Raw genomic sequence first — 16543 nt, 5'->3', positions numbered from 1 at the left:
TAGGTCCTTTACCCATCTGCTCTGTCCATTGGTGGTAGGGGATCAGCTGGGCTTCTAGCAGAAAAAAGTCACGATAAGGCCGTTCTAAAACGGCACTGAATTTTCAAACTGAGTGCCCCAGGGCGCTCTCCTGTTGCCGAACTCAGTTTAACAGAAGGCACCGGCCCAGCAGTACCTCAGGACCGGACGTCCCTCCCGCAGCCCCGAGCGGCGGCGACTTCTGAGCCACCGGGGCTGCGCTTCCTAGGCAGGCCCCGCCTTTCGAACCGCTTCCGCACCGCTTCCGAACCCCTGCCCCAGCGCCTGCCCGGAACCGCCTCTGGGCCGGGGTTACCCCAGGGCGGGCCGGGCCGGGCCGCGAGCGCCGCCCTGCTGCACGCGCTGCTGGCGGTGGGGTGGGGGAGGGGAGGAAAGGGGGAACTGCGCCTGCGCTCTGCGCGCGGCCGGCCCCGCCCACCGGCTCTCTGCTCCCACGTGACCCTCTCCCCGCGGGGCGGTGACGTGGCGGGGGCGGGGCGCCGGGTACCGGGTCTCCTCCCGAGGCTTCGGCCCAGACCCAGTCCCTACGGCCGGCGGGACCCCAGCGGGTGGCGGCCGGCGGCCGGTTCGCCGCGGAGGATCTGTGCGAACCCCACTGTCCGTCTCCCCCAGCTCCCTGTCCGTGAGGGAAAGCGGCGCCTGGGGGCAGAGCCCTGATCCGGGTCAGGAGGGCCCAGCGCGGCGCTGCGGCTGCCGGGGAAGGGCTGGCTGGGGGACTGGCCCGGGCCGTGCGCGGCAGCGGGCCTCGCCCAGAGCCGTCCCGGGGCCTGCACAGTCCGATAACCCTTCTTGAAACGGCCTGGCCCTCTGGTGAAGGTGGGTGCTCCCCGGGGCCCTGTTCCTCTCCTCTGGTGTCCTGATCCTTTCCGTTAGTAAAGAGCATCACTTGATTAGAGCACCACTAGTCTGCTCTCGTACAGTTATTTTCATTGCTGCAGACAACGTGGTGCTTTTTATTACCCTGTTTTCTCTATTTGTGTTTTTTTCTCGGCAGTACCCATCATCTCCCAGGTTATTCTTCCTGGTGCTTTCTATTGCTTCTCCAACTTTGGCTCATCAGTTACACTGTTTTCTTATTCTTTCCTGTTGTTTGCTTAGTAGGATTTTTTTTTTTTTTTGCTTCTAGCAGGTAAAGTGCAGGTATATACATTTAATTTTTAAATATTGTTTTGAAAGTGATACTAAAAAGCTTCAAAAGCTGCTAAGCACCCATCTTTGTTGTCTTTTTTTGTATCACTGTACACGATCATTCTCTCACTTTCAGGTTCGGTTTTTTCCTGGATGCTGCAGTATGTGTGGATCAGCAAGTGCCTCTCCTGTTATACGGTGTGGGTTTTCTTATAAATGATTCAATGATGTTTTTACTTTACAAATTATTGCAAGAACTGAGTGCATGCTTTGCTAGTAATACATCAGTCATTAATTGATGTCTCTGGAGCATTCAAAGTTATAAGAAGGTAAAATGGAACATTGTTATCTTCCTTTATATTTTACAGAAATATTTTTCCACTATTTCTTGTTAAGTTTTCTGTATCGCATATGTAGAAACTACATATATATTGAACTGTTTTCAATAAAATTCATACTTTAAGAGAAGGAAGACATTAACAGGCATATTTCTCTGCAGTAATTGATGTAGGATAAATCACCAGTTGAATGTGTAAGCAAGGTTTTATCACATCTCAGCTAAGACTTGGGCCAGCAAATCATCTCACTTAAAGCAGTATATTTACTGAATGTCTTACTTAAGTTTCAGTTTAACTTGAACTGCCCAGCTTTTCAAGGTGTATTGTGTCCTCAGTGGAGCAGCAGTTTGTGCTGTCTTAGCAGTCACTAATTGCAAATTGTATTATTGGTATTGCAGAGAAATAAGACATGGCAACTGTTGCTGTTGGAAAGAAAGAAGTCACTAGAGACCTAGATCATTGTGATATCCCCTACTATGTTTCTGAATTTGTGGAACGAGAAGTTGGAAATGACTATAATTCTCTTAGGAAGCTAGACAGCCTTATTGAGAAACTATCTGAAAATAAAAAGCAGTTAGAAGAACAGGTAAGAATGTTTATATTTTGTTTTGTTTTTCTTATGAATGTGTTGTATAACTGGTTAAGTGTATTTTATGTATATATATGCAGTGTTTCTATGTCAGACTTGATACTTCTCTGTGAATGTAGGTACTTACAGTTTCATCAGAAGTCCCTAAAAGAATTCAGAATGCCTTAAAAAATGCTGAAGATTCTAAAAAGACTCTGAGTCAGCTTCTAGAGGAAGAAACTCTTCTCTCTGATTCAATCAATAGCCACTTACTGAAAGCTCAGCCATGGATGGAGGATCTTGATGTACTGATTAGTCAGGTAGAGGAGATTGAACGACACCTGGCCTATCTTATATGGATTTCACAAATTGAAGAGTTAAGGTAAATTTTTAGAGTACTGCCTGTATGTTCTGATACTGGTAACCTAGCTTGTCCCATCATTAAAATGCCTTAGATTTGAGAAAATGTTATCTTCATTTCTGATATCTTTAATGAAGTTTTGGTCTTGACTTTTCCTATACTTCGCAGTGATAGCATCCAGCAATATTTGATTATTGACAATGTTCCAGAAGCAGCCAGTACTCTGGCATTCATGGCAGAGCTGGATATTAAGCTTCAGGATTCATCTTGTTCTCATCTGCTTGCTTTTGTGAGATCCACTGTTAAATTCTGGCATAAAATTCTTAAGGACAAATTGTCAAGGTAAGAGACATACTGTCACTCCCTGGTCTGTGCATGGTGTTGTAGGTTTGTGCTGATGTGCTTGCTTTGCCTTGTAGTGATTTTGAAGAGGTACTGACCCACCTCGGATGGCCTTTTATTGGGCCACCACAGGCTCAGGCATTTGGCCCTACTGCTCCAGCCAGTGCTTCTGATACATACAACAATTTGGAGATGTTGTTCTGTCAGCTTCTGAAACTGCAAACCTCGTATCCTTTTAAATAGTTGTGGTGTATTTTAGTAAGAATAATAAATACCTGTGATGCACATTCTCAAGTAGATTTAAAATTTTGTTCTCCTTAAGGACAGAAGATAATTTTTGTTATATTGTATTACCTTAGGTTTTTGTTTGTTTCGAAAATGCCAGAGGCCAAAGTTGTCCTTGTTGCAGTGGACACATTGTAGCTCTAGTGATCTCTTGTACTGACAGTTCAGGTTTCCACCGGGCTCAGGCCTTACATGCTCCAGCAAGGTTACACATGTTAATTAAACAGTGGAGATGTAGATTTTATTTTGCACAGTTAATGCTTGTCCTTTCATAGCCTCATTTGAAAGCAGCCTTAAGAATTTTAATATGTTCCATCCCAGAAGGAAAAGAGGGAAAGCTAAAGATGCTTCTTGCAGGGAGACTGGCAAAAGGGGAGACTACAAGAGGATGTTCATTGCACAGCAGTAGTGCTCCCTCTGCCTTTGGGTTTAATGAGAAGGCACTGATGCTCATTCTGTTAATATTTGTGAATTAAATAAAGCACAGATAAAGCTCAACCAAGCAGGGTTTTTTTTGTTTGTTTTTAATTCATGAAGCAGGAAGATACAACACTATTCTACACAACCCTGAGCTACTAACAATTCAGGTGTGGCAGACTGGGTCACTTAAATAAGTTACCTGAAAACAGAAAATCAAGTATAGCATTTCTTAATCTCCTTTTATTCTCCTTTGAGTCTTTTATTCTCCTTTAACAAATACAAGTAAGCATGTCTCTTGGATTTTTTTTTTTATTAGCTTCCTGGATCTAAGTGACTTGTATTGTCACTAAATGAATAGTCATTTGTAGCCTGAGTTGTATTAATTATTATATAAACTGAAATATTTTGAGTATCCTTCACATTTGAGGAATTGTACTGATTGCCTAATACTGCCTTCAGCTAATGAGGTAGAACTAAGAAATGTTCATTTTTACAAATCTATTTTATTGGAATTAAGATACTGTGAGAATTCAACACTTAAATTTGTCCTTGACAGTCAAACTTAGGGATGAACTCTTAACCAAGCCTAAACAGTTCCCAGAAAAGTATTCTCTACCCCCATCACCACCCATTATCCTTCCAATACAGATCATGCTGAATCCTCTTCAGAAAAGATTCAAGTATCATTTCACTGGAAATAAACAAACCAATGTTTTAAACAAGGTATGAGAGAAAGCAGTTTAATTTTTTTTCCAGTTGTTCTTTAAGCATGAGATTGCTGTATTTAAATTGTGCAGCTTTGAAACTTTTCTTTTTTAAATTAAGATTCTTCAGAACTGAAGTTCTTGTGCCTACAAAAACATGGACAGGCATCAAGGTGGCACTTGGAGATGTTTCAGAGTCACAAGAATTTTCTCTGGGCTAGGCAATATTTCTTCTTTTGCTCAGATCCTTTAGAAAGCCTTACTACAGTTTTAGACTGCCTCTCATAATTTCAGAAGTTTGATTAATTTCCTCTGTCTCCTTGTAAATGGTTTTGCACTGTGCCTGATTACTTGAGTTCCAAGGCTGTGCAAAGCTGTGACTTCAATTTTTGACATTGTACCTTCGTGTGCCAACAACAGGTGAACAACTTTGTGAAGAAAAGTGTACAGGCAATGTAGCTTCAGATCAGAAAGATATTCCAACAGGGCCTGATAAGTATCAACCTGCAAGGGATTTACAAGTATGTCAGAGGACAAGCTCAGAGTTCACTATGATCTTGGCAAGCTGGGGAAGGAGTGTCAAAAAAGACCCCCAAAAGTGATGAAATTCAGTAGACAAGTGACAATTACTACAGAAATGAGAAGGAAACACAAAATGGAGAATGGGAGTGCAGCTCAACAAGAGGTTCTTTGGCTATTGGGAGTGAGGAGAAGAGGAACTGCTTCTATTTGCAGCAACACTGAAAGATGTGTTAATAAGAAACTACAGCCCATCTTTTTAGGTGTGGAAACTGGAAAAACTTACAGGTCTTAGAATGTGATATGAGAAGGTGATAGATTTTCCACTTCCAGGGAAATAGTGGGATCAAGCTTGTATTCAATGATGGCCAGTAAGAAGGGAGTCACTGGGAAGAGTTTTCTCAGGAATGCATCTTTTTTGCTATACCAAAAAATAAAGACCATACAGAAGAACAGGAGTACACAAAACAGAAAGTGGACCTCAAGTGAGAAAGCCATAGAGAGACAAAAAAATGAAGCTTTTGCTTGAGAAGAAACAGAATAATTGTTGCATTTAGGACAGTTCAAATGTAGAAATATTTTCTGATACAGCTTTTGTGAAAATCAAAGCTAAGTAAAACACAGTGAAAGACTTGTGTAATCTGAGATCAACGAGAGGCAGGGGAAGAGACTGGTATTTTTAGAAGTTTGTCTTGAAATATTAGTAGCATTTGAATACATGTTTATGTGCATTTAACGTTTTCTTTTCTATTTTAAATAAGCCTGAGTGGTATTTAACACAAGTACTTTTGTGGATTGGAAATCATGCAAAGTTTCTTGATGACAAAATCCAGCCAATACTGGACAAGGCAGGATCTTCAGTGAATGCTGGGGTAAGCACTTCCATGTTTTTATTTATATGAATGTGTAAGTCAACTTCTCACAGATAGTTGTGTAAGTCCACTTCCACTGGTTCCACCAGGTATGTGATAAGACAACTTAGCCTAGTAGCAGTTTGTTATGTACATGTTTGTTCTTGTTAATGCTTTATATCTTGACATTTTATTCACTTTTGTCTTTCAAAAGCTTGAATTCTCTCGTGCTCTAGTAATGCTGATTTTGGAGAAGCTGGCTTCTGATATTCCATGCCTGTTATATGATGATGCACTCTTTTGTCACCTTGTGGATGAGGTACTTCTATTTGAGAGAGAGTTATATGGTGTTCATGGTTATCTCAGCAGCTTTCCAAGTTGCATGCATATTCTGTCAGAAGAATCCTGCTTCCAAAGGTGGCTAACAGTGGAAAAAAAATGTAAGACTTCAAGTGAATTTTGTTGGCCTTTGTATTACACAAGCAGAAAAAAAAGTGCACGTGTATACTCCTCAGATAGGATAAGTCACTTGGGCAGGACTACTGTGTCAGACATACATATTTTTACCTGCTGTGATTATTTTGACTAAAAATTGGTTAGACTCTAACAGTAGGTCTCTAGTTTGTAGGACTTTTGCCCGTAAGCTTATTTTTGAGCAGAAATCCAGTGGATTTCTACTATATGAAATCCAGTAGGCTTATTTTTAGGCAGAAGTTATATGTGTGCATAGGAAGGACTTTAAATTGAAATAGGGGAAAGCTATTGAGAAATGAAGAGGAAATATATTGGAAAGAGCAAGCCAGCTATTAAAAAAGCAAACCAACCCTCCAATCAACCCTGACATAGCTGTTAACAGCATTGCAAATGCAGATATATTGAAGCTGGGTTTGCATGAAGCCCTAGTCACCAGTAGTTTTTATAACCTGAAAATACAAAATTTAACTTACTTGAGATAAGGCCTTTATTCCTATGTATTTTAGAGGGTGTTTTGTCATAATTTTTTTTTTTTTTTTTAATGAATTAATTTACAAGTTTTGTGCATCTCAGTTGCTCTTCAGAAAATGGACTCTATGCTTTCATCAGAGGCTGCCTGGGTATCACAATACAAAGATATCACTGATGTGGATGAACTGAAAGTCCCCGATTGTGCTGAAACTTTTATGACTCTGTTGCTAGTTATAACAGGTAATTATTAATCTGTGGGCATTGCTCTTGTTTGTAATGGATAATAAAAAAAGCTTCATCTAACAGATTTTTTTTACTAAATACCCGTTGTCTGCAATAGTCATCAAGTAATGTTGCAAAGTTGTGATTTTTGCAATTTAGTAAAAGCTTTCCTGTTCATTTTGCATTTTGGGCACTAACTCAAGCATGAATAATCTTGAGTTAGTGACATTTATGAAATAATAATTAAAAGTGGCCTTTGATATTTAGCGTCTCAAAACTCATTCAGAGTTGAGATAATTTGTTACAGTGCAGTAATTAAAAAATCTTGCTGTTCTTTTTGACTCTGCAACAATTTAGAAGCTATTAAGTGGTATCTTCTTTCTTGGAACAGAGCATATGGGCAAGTAATTTTTCAGAAGACTTAATTGCACATTCAGTGATTTTATCCTACTCTATACATGTAAACCTTAGGGATTCCACTTGATGGTGTGGAATATCCCATATTCCTTTAAGTATCAGAATACAAAATGCTAGTGGAATCAGGAGGGGGAAGAATACTGTTTGTTTATGTGTTTAGCTTTTGCATTTTCCCTGAAATTGTTAAAAGTATGTCAGCTCTTTTAAATACTTTAGGATGTTCTCACCAGCGTAAGGTTGCATACTAAGATGACAGTAATATTTCCTTTTGAAAAGTTTTCTCTCAGTGCTGGAAAATCTGTTTTATTGATGTCTTTCCAGACAGGTATAAGAACCTTCCAACAGCTTCCAGAAAACTACAGTTCCTGGGCCTACAGAAGGAGTTAGTTGATGATTTCAGAATACGATTGACTCAAGTAATGAAGGAAGAGAGTAGAGCTTCCTTAGGATTCCGATACTGTGCAATCCTTAATGCTGTTAACTATATAGCAACAGTATTGGCAGACTGGGCTGACAATGTAGTAAGTAATTATGTCACTTAAAGACCTGAAGTCCACTTTAATTATTTTTTGTTTCGTAACAAATTATTTTCAGAACTGTTTTAAGTGTACTCAGAAGAATTAATTACTGGAAAAATAGAATGAGATGTAAATTCAGAATTAATAAAAAAATATATAAATAAGGACAGATTGTTGTTTGAGATTTAAGCTGTATTAATTATAAAATTTCTTGGGAAATGCAAAGAGAACCTGGAGGATGGCATAACCAAAACAGACAAAAAAGTAGTCTTCTTCACATGCTTTGTATTGAAAAAAAAAATAGTTAATTTTTGAGATTTCTGGGCTGGCTTAAGATCACTGATGTTGTAGTGTGTGCAGTAGCCTATGCATGATGCTTGAAATACTCCCCTGGCAGGTTACCTGAAATGGGTTCAGCGTGGGTATCTGCGCTGCAACACTGGGTGTTGCTCAGAAAATCTACTCACTGATAACTGGGAATTTATGTAGTAGCAGCTAGGATGAGGGGGAACAATTTTAAGCTGAAAGAGGGTAGATTTAGGCTAGACATTAGGAAGAAATTCTTCACAAGGAAGATGGTGAGACACTGGAACAAGTTGCACGGAAAAGTTACGGATGCTCCATCGCTGGAAGTGGATGGGGCTTCAGGCAACTCCATCTAATGGGAGGTGTTCCTGCCCATGGCAGAGGGGGTTGGAACTAGCTGATCTTCAAGGTCCCTTTCAACCCCAACCAATCTATGATTCTTTGTTTCAGTATTTCTCTAGATCTGTTCTCATCAGCTATCTGCTATTGTATCTGAAATTGGTATCATTTCCATCACTAGGATTAAGCTGCTGTGGAGGTTTTCTTTAATGAAATCAGGACCGTGGGGGAAGATAAGAATGTAGTTTTAAAATCTTTAGAAGTGAAGTTTATAAATGTGTCAGGAGAGTGTTTCCTAGAACTGTGCCTATTAAAGTACCAATAAAAAGTTCAAATGGTAAGATTATTTTTTTCTAGTATTCAGGTCTGATTTTGTTTCTGTAGTTCTTTTTGCAGCTCCAGCAGGCTGAATTAGAGGTTCAGGCAGAAAGTAACACTGTCAGTAAACTGCAGCTGGGGCAGCTGGCTTCGATGGAGAGTTCTGTCTTTGATGAAATGATTACCCTCCTGGAACGCCTGAAACATGACATGCTGACCCGTCAAGTAGATCATGTCTTCAGAGAATTCAAAGATGCTGCAAAGCTGTACAAAAAAGAGAGGTGATTCTCTCTGTCTACTTTATTCTCATGTTATGATACTATTTCCCATTTAAAAATATTGAGGTAAATAAAGGCATGAATAGCTAACAGGCAAAATTCTTTTCCTGAGGAAGAATTGGTGAAGGTCAACAAGTTTTGGAAAATTCTCTTAACACTTATTTCAACACTGTTTTGATGCTGTTTTCAGAAGTAGTTCCAAAATTAGTGGGCATGTTATCTTAAAAACCCTAGGAAGAATTCTAGATCCCTCTGATTTTGACAAGAATTATTTTCTTCACACTAATATTAACTCTTTAGTTCAAAATGGCCTGTAATGATTGGTCTGTCTTCTTGAACTCATAGAGCTTCTTGAATGTTTGCTCCTGAGCAGAACTTCTGAAGTACTTCATAAAAAGAATACAAACAGATTGGTGACCTTCTAAATTAGATGGGGTTTCTCTGAATGGCATGTTCAGAGACTTATAATGAAAGCCTGATTTTAATATTAAAGGAAATTTAAACAGCATAATACTGATTACTTTTAGATTTGAAATGGCAAAGAACTCTCTCTGACTCCGTGTAAAGGGGCAAGACTTTTTTTTTAGAAGGATAATTTTAACTAAAGTTGTTGTAATATGAATGAATTCATTATAATGACCATTATAATAATTTCTTTTAGGTGGTTATCTTTACCATCTCAAGCAGAGCAAGCAGTAATGTCTTTATCAAGCACAGCTTGCCCAATGTTGTTGACCCTACGAGACCGCTTGCTACAATTAGAACAGCAGCTCTGTTATTCACTGTTCAAAATTTTCTGGCAAATGCTTGCAGAGAAAGTGGATACATACATATATCAGGAAGTAGGTATCAACAAAACATGACTGATGCAATACAGTGTAGATTGCTACAGTGACTGGAGCAATGTCAGTGGCTGGCCTAAACAGCATGTGCACCTCTTTGCATTTTTAGGTAATTATGGCAAATCATTTCAATGAAGGAGGAGCAGCACAACTCCAGTTTGACATGAGTAGAAATCTGTTCCCTCTATTTTCACACTACTGCAAGAGACCAGAAAACTACTTCAAGCAGTAAGTAGGCAGTTGTCTGATCTGTTGGCATTTCAGAAGTGAATGTCCTGAAGAATACGTTTTATGTATCACCAAGATTTTTTCACATTTAGTTTTGATCTAGATTTAAAACATGGATCCAGTGTTTTGCTTCCAGTGTTTACAACTAGGAAAATTTTGATTCTGCATCATGTACTCAGATAGCAACAGGCTGTGGCATGTGTTCTGGAGTAAAAGGAAACAAATAGTGCATAATATCCACACAGCCAGTTAGATGAATAACAGTGTGACTAAGACAGGGTATCAGCTCCCTGATATGATTGATATGATATTATATTATAATATTTGGGAAAATGTTCAGGTTCCAGCAAGTATCTGTTAAATTGTGCTTTTAAAATATGCTGAATTAAAAATATCATAATTACCATAATTATCCTAATTATCTTAGGGTAAAATGTAAGCCATACTTTTCAGTTGAATACTTCTGATCCTTTTCAGAAGTCTGTAGCAATTTTTTTGTTAATCACTGTATGCAGAGAATTAAATGTATCTTGTGTAGTTCCATGTTAATCCATACAAGTTTTTCCTCTAGCATAAAAGAAGCCTGCATTATCCTGAACCTGAATATTGGCTCTGCCTTGCTTCTGAAGGATGTACTACAGTCAGCTTCAGAAAATGAAACAACATTCAAGCCAAACCAGCCATCTGCAACAGCAGCACTAAATGAACTTGGAGTTTATAAATTAAGTCAAAAAGATGTCGAGATTCTTCTCAATTTGAGAGCTAATTGGCCAAATACAGGAAAATAAAGACTTGTTCAGGAATGGTTAGTAACTTTGTCTAGCTTAGTTATTTCAAAGCAAAGCAAATATGTTGTAATAAACTGGGGTTATTCTTTCACTGTTGTATGCTGGATGACTTGTTTAATTTAATGCTTTATTGTATGCAGTTTAAAAAAAAAAATCAAACTGCTACTCACCTGGTTTTGAACTAATGAGATCTTGTTTTCTGTAGCCACTTTGCCATTGCATTTAGAAGCTAAAACTGCCTTTGTGTCTCGGGAGTACGGCTTCCTGGTCAGTGTTGTGGGCTGTAACATCATCCTAAGCATTTCAGAGTATTTACATTGCAAATACACCTTTGTACAACATGGACAGCTCTTCCTATGCCCTGAACACAGATGTTTTCACATCTTGAAATCCCATGCAATGATTGTTCTGTATTAAAATATTTATATACAGAATACAGAAAGAAGGCATGTTTCACTTTGCTTTCTTCATTCAGACTAATTCAGATTTTTTGCTCTTTGCTGTACCAGAGTCTCCCCTAATTTTTTAAAAAGTTCTCCTTACAACACAGTAATTAATGTATTTTTAAAGTTTGAAAATAGCATTTTACTTGGAAGTGCTGCCTTTCTTCAACTGTGGACTTTTGTCATAATTTGCTGAAGATGCTCTTCCCTACAAAAAACTAACACAAGCCCCAAAAAGCCAAACCCAAAATCAACTTAAGAAACAGCTCACCTCTTGAAGTTAATTTTATTCACTGGTAATGATCCAACAAGTAACAACCCCTTACTGTAACCTAGCTACAAACTGAAGAAGGAGACTCCAAAACACTATTTTATTTGTGTGAGAGAGATGTCTACTTTTAAAAATTGTATTAAGAAAAGCAATACCCAAAAGCTGTTCCTCCAGCGACTGTTGAATGTTTGCCATGAAAAAGTTCTTGTCATCTGTCCTTTTCAGCAGATTGCTTAAACAGGGTGAGGAAAATGAGAGTAAGTGCATACATCTTAAAGTCAGCTATGCACAGCTGACAAACCAGAAAAATTGAGCAAAATGCCTATTTTTAATATATATAGTAGACCATGGCTCACACTATTACACAGCCCAACTCTCCAGCATCTTTTTCTTCCTAAGACAGAAAAAAAAAAAAAAAGAAAAAGAATTCTAGTTAGATAAAAATGATGATTATTTGTTGCAGGTACCTTTCAGTGATTGCAAACTACAAAAAAAAAAAAGAAAAAAAAAGCCCTAGGACCCTACCTTGACCATGGGAAAAGACTATAACTGAGCTTGTTTTATATGCAAGCTATGTTTTTATCTCTGACCAAGAGATAAAGAGCACAGCTTTGCTATTCCACATTTCTAGATCAATATTTGAACCACTGGGGTACCTGGTGATGGGGTGTCTGACTCGAGGGGCAGGTAATCTGAAAGTTCTGCTTTGGGAGCATCCTGGAACTGAGAAGGTGGATGAAAATGCCAAGTTTGGTTCAGGTTACAGCAAGCCAAGCAACGTCAGGCAGCAGCTGACATTTTTAGATCTTGCAGTGTAAATTAAAGGAGCTAAGCTTAAACCAGCAAGTCCTCTAATTCTATAATTTTGTAAAACAATGCCTTAGATCCCAGTAAAATATCTCTTGTGCTTACCCTCCCCTGAAAAAAAAAAAACAACAATCTCAAATAAACTTACACTTCGTCCTTGAATACATCCAGTGTGATATTCACATCATCTCCAAGCTGCAGATCTTCAGTGCTCAGTCCCAAAGTTTTGAGTGCTGAAGTTAAGAAAAGAGAATTTCCTATGCAGGTCTTGGAAAAATTCACATCTTCGAGTGACCTGGAGATAATAGAAGCTAAACACATGCACCTGAAGTAGATGTATATTTTTTTTTAACTTTCTAAGTTCTGGGCTGTGTATTGGCAGCTGTGTGGATATTTCTAAGGTACACATATGCATAGCTTTGAAACTGCTTTACTAATTCTGAGCAAACACACACAAACACTTCAGCGTGCCGTGGTGTTGAGTTGAAACGCACCTTCTCTGTACTGCGCTGGCGTTATGTGGCCTTGGCCCAGAACATCCAGCAAGCCGAACATGGCCACCAGGTTGTCCTCGTCCATGAGGTAAGGGTATTCTCCCTCAGCTCGTCTTCCAGCCTTCACCTTTTCCAGCGCCTGGATCAGGAACTCGCGTGGTCTTTCTGCAACGAAGTTAAATTGCCCACAAGCGCAGGACCCTCAGCTCTTGACCCTCAGCCGCACCCTCCCTTCCCCGTCTGCCCACTTGTGCCAATGCGGGCGGAGGGGTGGCTACAGCTCCCCAGGCCGACGCGGGGAGTCCGGCCCTGCCCTGCCCCGCCCCGCCCCGCCCTGCCCTGCCCCGCCCTGCCCGCGGGGCGCGGTACCGCACCGGGGCGGTGGTAGAGCACCAAAGCTGCGAGGCGGTGGAGCAGCTGCGGGATGCGGTGACGCTGCAGGTACTCTCGGCACCGCTGCTCGCCCGCCGCCATAGCGCCCTGCCGGGACACCGCGCCACCCGCCCCGCCCCGACGCGCGGCACGGCCGTTAACCGTCACCCGTCACCCGTCACCGCCGGGAGGCGGCCTCAGGTGATGGCGGTGGGAAGGGAGGGACACGGAGCTGTTCTTCCGCGAAGGAAGGTGAGGAGACTCCCCAAGGAAGACAACGCAACACGGAAACGGCCTTGTGGGCTCGGCGGGAGGGAGAGGTCGCCAGAGCTGGCGGGGCTGTCAGTCAGCTCGGGGCCTCCGGCGGAGGAAACCGGATGGCTGAAAGTCCACTGACTGCGCAGCCCCTGCTTCAACGGGCAGCAAGTGGGAAACAAAAGTTAAAAGTTTTCCTGGCTGTCAACGCGTTAGCAATGAAACAGAAAACTCATCGCCCGCAAGCCAGTTTACTAGTATGTACAGCAGTTGCATTAATTCATGGGGAAAAACAAAATACACGCTATTGCTTTTAACATTTATGCAAGGCTTCTCAGCTTCAGCCACATTCCCTTGCATATGCGGGAATACAGTCTACGCCTTTTTGCTTTTCCCCAAACGCTGTCCACTACCTGGACCGTTTTGCTACAGGCGGTTTTGGTTAATCCTGGTAAATCCGAGCGGATAGCAAAATGTTCAGATGCCACCTAGTGGGACGTGATCATGCGTGCTCGGTGCTGGTATGAGCAAAATCCATGATTAGCAGCTACGAGGTTAAACTTTTTTACCCAAAAAGTGCGTTTCATTTCTTGAGAGCTTTAGCATAGGCTATGCAAATGGAGAAGGGACATCAGAGAATTTTTTTTTCTACCCAATGTGTGAAGGAGAAGATAAATTGAAGTGTCCCACAAACAAATCTACAAAGACATAATCACCTGCCAACAAATAAAAAATAGATGAGAAATGAGCATACAATAAAGAAAAAAAATGGTATTCCTGTGAAGAGTCTAGCACTGTATTAAACTCTTTGCTAAAACTGAAATATCAGAAGACATTAATATAATTCACCTTTTTTTCTTAGAGTGGAAGAAAGACAGCATCCAAAATTGCAGAGATCGTGCAGCCATGTTCCAGCTGTATTCTTTAATATTTTAAACTGATAATGCTACCTGCTTCAAGTTTTAGTTAGGGCCAGAAGAACTGGTGGTTCATAATCATTATCTTCCTTTGCACTGGCAGTGATGGAATGTTCCTTTTCCTAAAAAATCATAGAACCCATTCCTGCAATTGACTTTTCTTTGCCTTTCTATTGCATTTGTAAAGCCTTTGCAAAGTTTTTCCTAAAGAAGAGCAATGGCAGAAAGTGTAGACTGAAGTGCAGAGAAGTACAGACTGCTATGGAGGAGTATACCTCTCCTCTAAAAACTACAGCAAAGGAGAAATAAAGGCATGGGAAACATCTTTGTGAACATGAGAACCTAAGGACAGGAGGGCTGATTGGAAAGGAAGAAGCAAATGACTGGAGAGAAAGGGAGGTAAGTCACTGTAAAGGGCAGGGAATGCAGCATTCAGCAAAGGAGGTCTGTCCTTCAGTGGTCAGCAAAGATAACCAGTATGAAATACATATCCTGAAGGCTGAAATTTTAAGAATAAACACAGACATTGCAGTGTTTTTCTTTTCAAAATTCACTAAGCAGAGCAAGCCTCAATTTGATTTAGAACTAGAACTAAAAAAAAAAAAAAAAGCTCATCGTTAAGAAAGTACAATTTATTTTCTTGAAAAAATGTTCAGATAGTAATTATTATGTAAATAATACATTATTATTCTCAGTTCATATGATGATAGATAGTATCAGCTGCATATATGAGTCTGAAAAGTATGATGGTTTAGGACAATTTGTGAGCAGCTCACATGGACTGTTGTAAGACAAAAACAGGATTTGACAAATATCTGAGTTTTCTGGTTCTGTTTTAGAGATGCTGCTAATTCAGTTTTAATCAAGAACTCAAGGACTAAACCTATTTTCATGTGTTTAAAGTGTCCTGGCTATTTAAAATTAAATTTGGTTGAAAAACTTAATACTTGTTATGACAGAAGCTGAGCCTTTTGCAGAATATCATTAGTAACTGAAGCCTTTTTATCTAATTACGTAGAACTAAATAGACTGCCACAAGTCTTACACATTGTAACGAAGAGAAATGGGGACTGCAGGTCAGATATGGAGCTGGCTGCAGAACAAGCTTTTGCCTTGCTGAGGAGAACTGGCAGATAGATTTGTCCTTCCAAGTGGGAGTTCTAGAAGACTGAAGTCTAGGGCTGTGAGAAGAGATGGGAGCAGCAAGGGCTGGGAAAGGTGCCTGAGTCTGTCACATGCCGTGAATGTGCTGAGCAGCAGCTTCTTTAATGCTTTGCCTTCCTTTTGTTATATTTTATGTAACCATTGCTTCTGGCAAGCTTCCCCTAAGCAGAGGAAGCTTCTCTAAAGCTTCCCTTCTCCTTTCTATGGAGACAGCAGCTCAAAGTAGATCTCAGTATTTCTGCAAGTCAGCCATAAACAGCAAAACACAAAATAACCCTGCCCACGGGAGTATGCACACATCCACCATTGATGCAGTCGAAGGGCAGACAGGGACCTGCTCCTTAAATATCAGCTTTAACTTTCTCATGTTTAGAAAAGTATGTTTTAAAGGAGGTCTGTACTTGTCTTGAGTCATAGGTTTCACAAGGTACTCAAGGAGCAAAACAGCATAAAAATTTGCATGAAATAAACACTCTTGTGTTCCAAAGTCTGAATCTGTTGTATGAATCTCCTCCCAATAGTTCTGGAATCAGTATTTGGCATTTCTTCCAATTGTGAATTCCGACAGTTTTGAAAGAGTAAAATAGATACCAGTTGCAGACACCAACAACTTTTTCTAAAATAAATTTATCTGTGGTAAAAACAGAAGCATAAAGACTAGAGTGCAATGAATAAAAAAGTTAGTGTGATCTGCTTATCTCTGAAACTGGTGGTATTTAAAGTATGCTATATTATACAAGAAAGAGGAGTGCTGCTACAAGCAAAATACTTGTTGCATAACCAAAAAAAAAAAAAAAAAAAAAAAAAGGGTGGGGGAAACCCACTCAAAATAGAGAATGGCTTGTAAATCATTGTAATGAACCTGCAAGCTCTAAAAAATGGCTAAGTCATATTTGGAAAATAATTCTAGTGGTCATTGGCCTTTGCTAGCCATTGGCAATGATGGCAAACAACTAGTAACTCGTGGCTCTAATATTCCATTTTCTTAGCTTTAATTCTAACGACTGCTAGAAATAGCAAAGCATTGTGCATACAGGTACAATGTCACTCTTCAGCCATATGTG

The 16543-nt window shown here is 40.0% G+C and overlaps 2 protein-coding genes across 5 annotated transcripts; one reads left to right on the top strand and one right to left on the bottom strand.

Annotated features, from left to right (window-relative positions):
* The first annotated feature begins 501 nt into the window (after positions 1-501).
* RINT1 (RAD50 interactor 1) lies at positions 502-10781 on the top strand. Of its 3 annotated transcripts, XM_071733950.1 has the most exons (15): positions 502-855; positions 1304-1496; positions 1904-2091; positions 2214-2455; positions 2603-2776; positions 2854-3003; positions 4048-4204; positions 5466-5576; positions 5770-5995; positions 6603-6740; positions 7461-7660; positions 8687-8901; positions 9560-9740; positions 9850-9968; positions 10540-10781. In XM_071733950.1, the coding sequence occupies exons 3-15, from the start codon at positions 1915-1917 to the stop codon at positions 10754-10756; spliced, it is 2307 nt and encodes a 768-aa protein (XP_071590051.1). In that variant the 5' UTR covers positions 502-855; positions 1304-1496; positions 1904-1914; the 3' UTR covers positions 10757-10781. The 3 variants fall into 3 exon arrangements, with proteins under 3 accessions (XP_071590051.1, XP_071590052.1, XP_071590053.1); XM_071733951.1 differs by lacking the exon at positions 1304-1496; XM_071733952.1 differs by lacking the exons at positions 502-855; positions 1304-1496 and having other exon boundaries at positions 1956-2091; positions 2339-2455.
* Positions 10782-11468: 687 nt separating this feature from the next.
* Positions 11469-13411, bottom strand: EFCAB10 (EF-hand calcium binding domain 10). Of its 2 annotated transcripts, XM_071733960.1 has the most exons (5): positions 13146-13411; positions 12772-12936; positions 12426-12510; positions 12127-12193; positions 11469-11864 (listed from the first exon to the last, which is right to left on the bottom strand). In XM_071733960.1, exons 1-5 carry the CDS (start codon positions 13243-13245, stop codon positions 11823-11825), a joined length of 459 nt encoding a protein of 152 aa, XP_071590061.1. In that variant the 5' UTR covers positions 13246-13411; the 3' UTR covers positions 11469-11822. The 2 variants fall into 2 exon arrangements, with proteins under 2 accessions (XP_071590061.1, XP_071590062.1); XM_071733961.1 differs by lacking the exon at positions 12127-12193 and having other exon boundaries at positions 13146-13376.
* Positions 13412-16543: the final 3132 nt, after the last annotated feature.

This window comes from Heliangelus exortis, chromosome 1 (assembly GCF_036169615.1).
Source record: "Heliangelus exortis chromosome 1, bHelExo1.hap1, whole genome shotgun sequence".
NCBI classification, from domain to species: Eukaryota; Metazoa; Chordata; class Aves; order Apodiformes; family Trochilidae; genus Heliangelus; species Heliangelus exortis.
The sequence above is the reverse complement of the archived record's forward strand: the minus strand, read 5'-3'. Positions and strand labels throughout refer to the sequence as shown.

What these genes read in the sequence shown, in the direction of transcription:
- RINT1 (XM_071733951.1), top strand. Translation starts at nt 1,915, where the DNA reads ATGGCAACTGTTGCTGTTGGAAAGAAAGAAGTCACTAGAGACCTAGAT. An exon ending in GCTAACAGTGGAAAAAAAAT is followed by an intron (nt 5,996 to 6,602) that starts GTAAGACTTCAA and finishes TGTGCATCTCAG; the next exon opens with TTGCTCTTCAGAAAATGGAC. An exon ending in AAGCTGTACAAAAAAGAGAG is followed by an intron (nt 8,902 to 9,559) that starts GTGATTCTCTCT and finishes AATTTCTTTTAG; the next exon opens with GTGGTTATCTTTACCATCTC.
- EFCAB10 (XM_071733960.1), bottom strand. Translation starts at nt 13,245, where the DNA reads ATGGCGGCGGGCGAGCAGCGGTGCCGAGAGTACCTGCAGCGTCACCGC. An exon ending in GGTGCTCTACCACCGCCCCG is followed by an intron (nt 12,937 to 13,145) that starts GTGCGGTACCGC and finishes ACTTCGTTGCAG; the next exon opens with AAAGACCACGCGAGTTCCTG. An exon ending in GCCAGCGCAGTACAGAGAAG is followed by an intron (nt 12,511 to 12,771) that starts GTGCGTTTCAAC and finishes TCTTAACTTCAG; the next exon opens with CACTCAAAACTTTGGGACTG.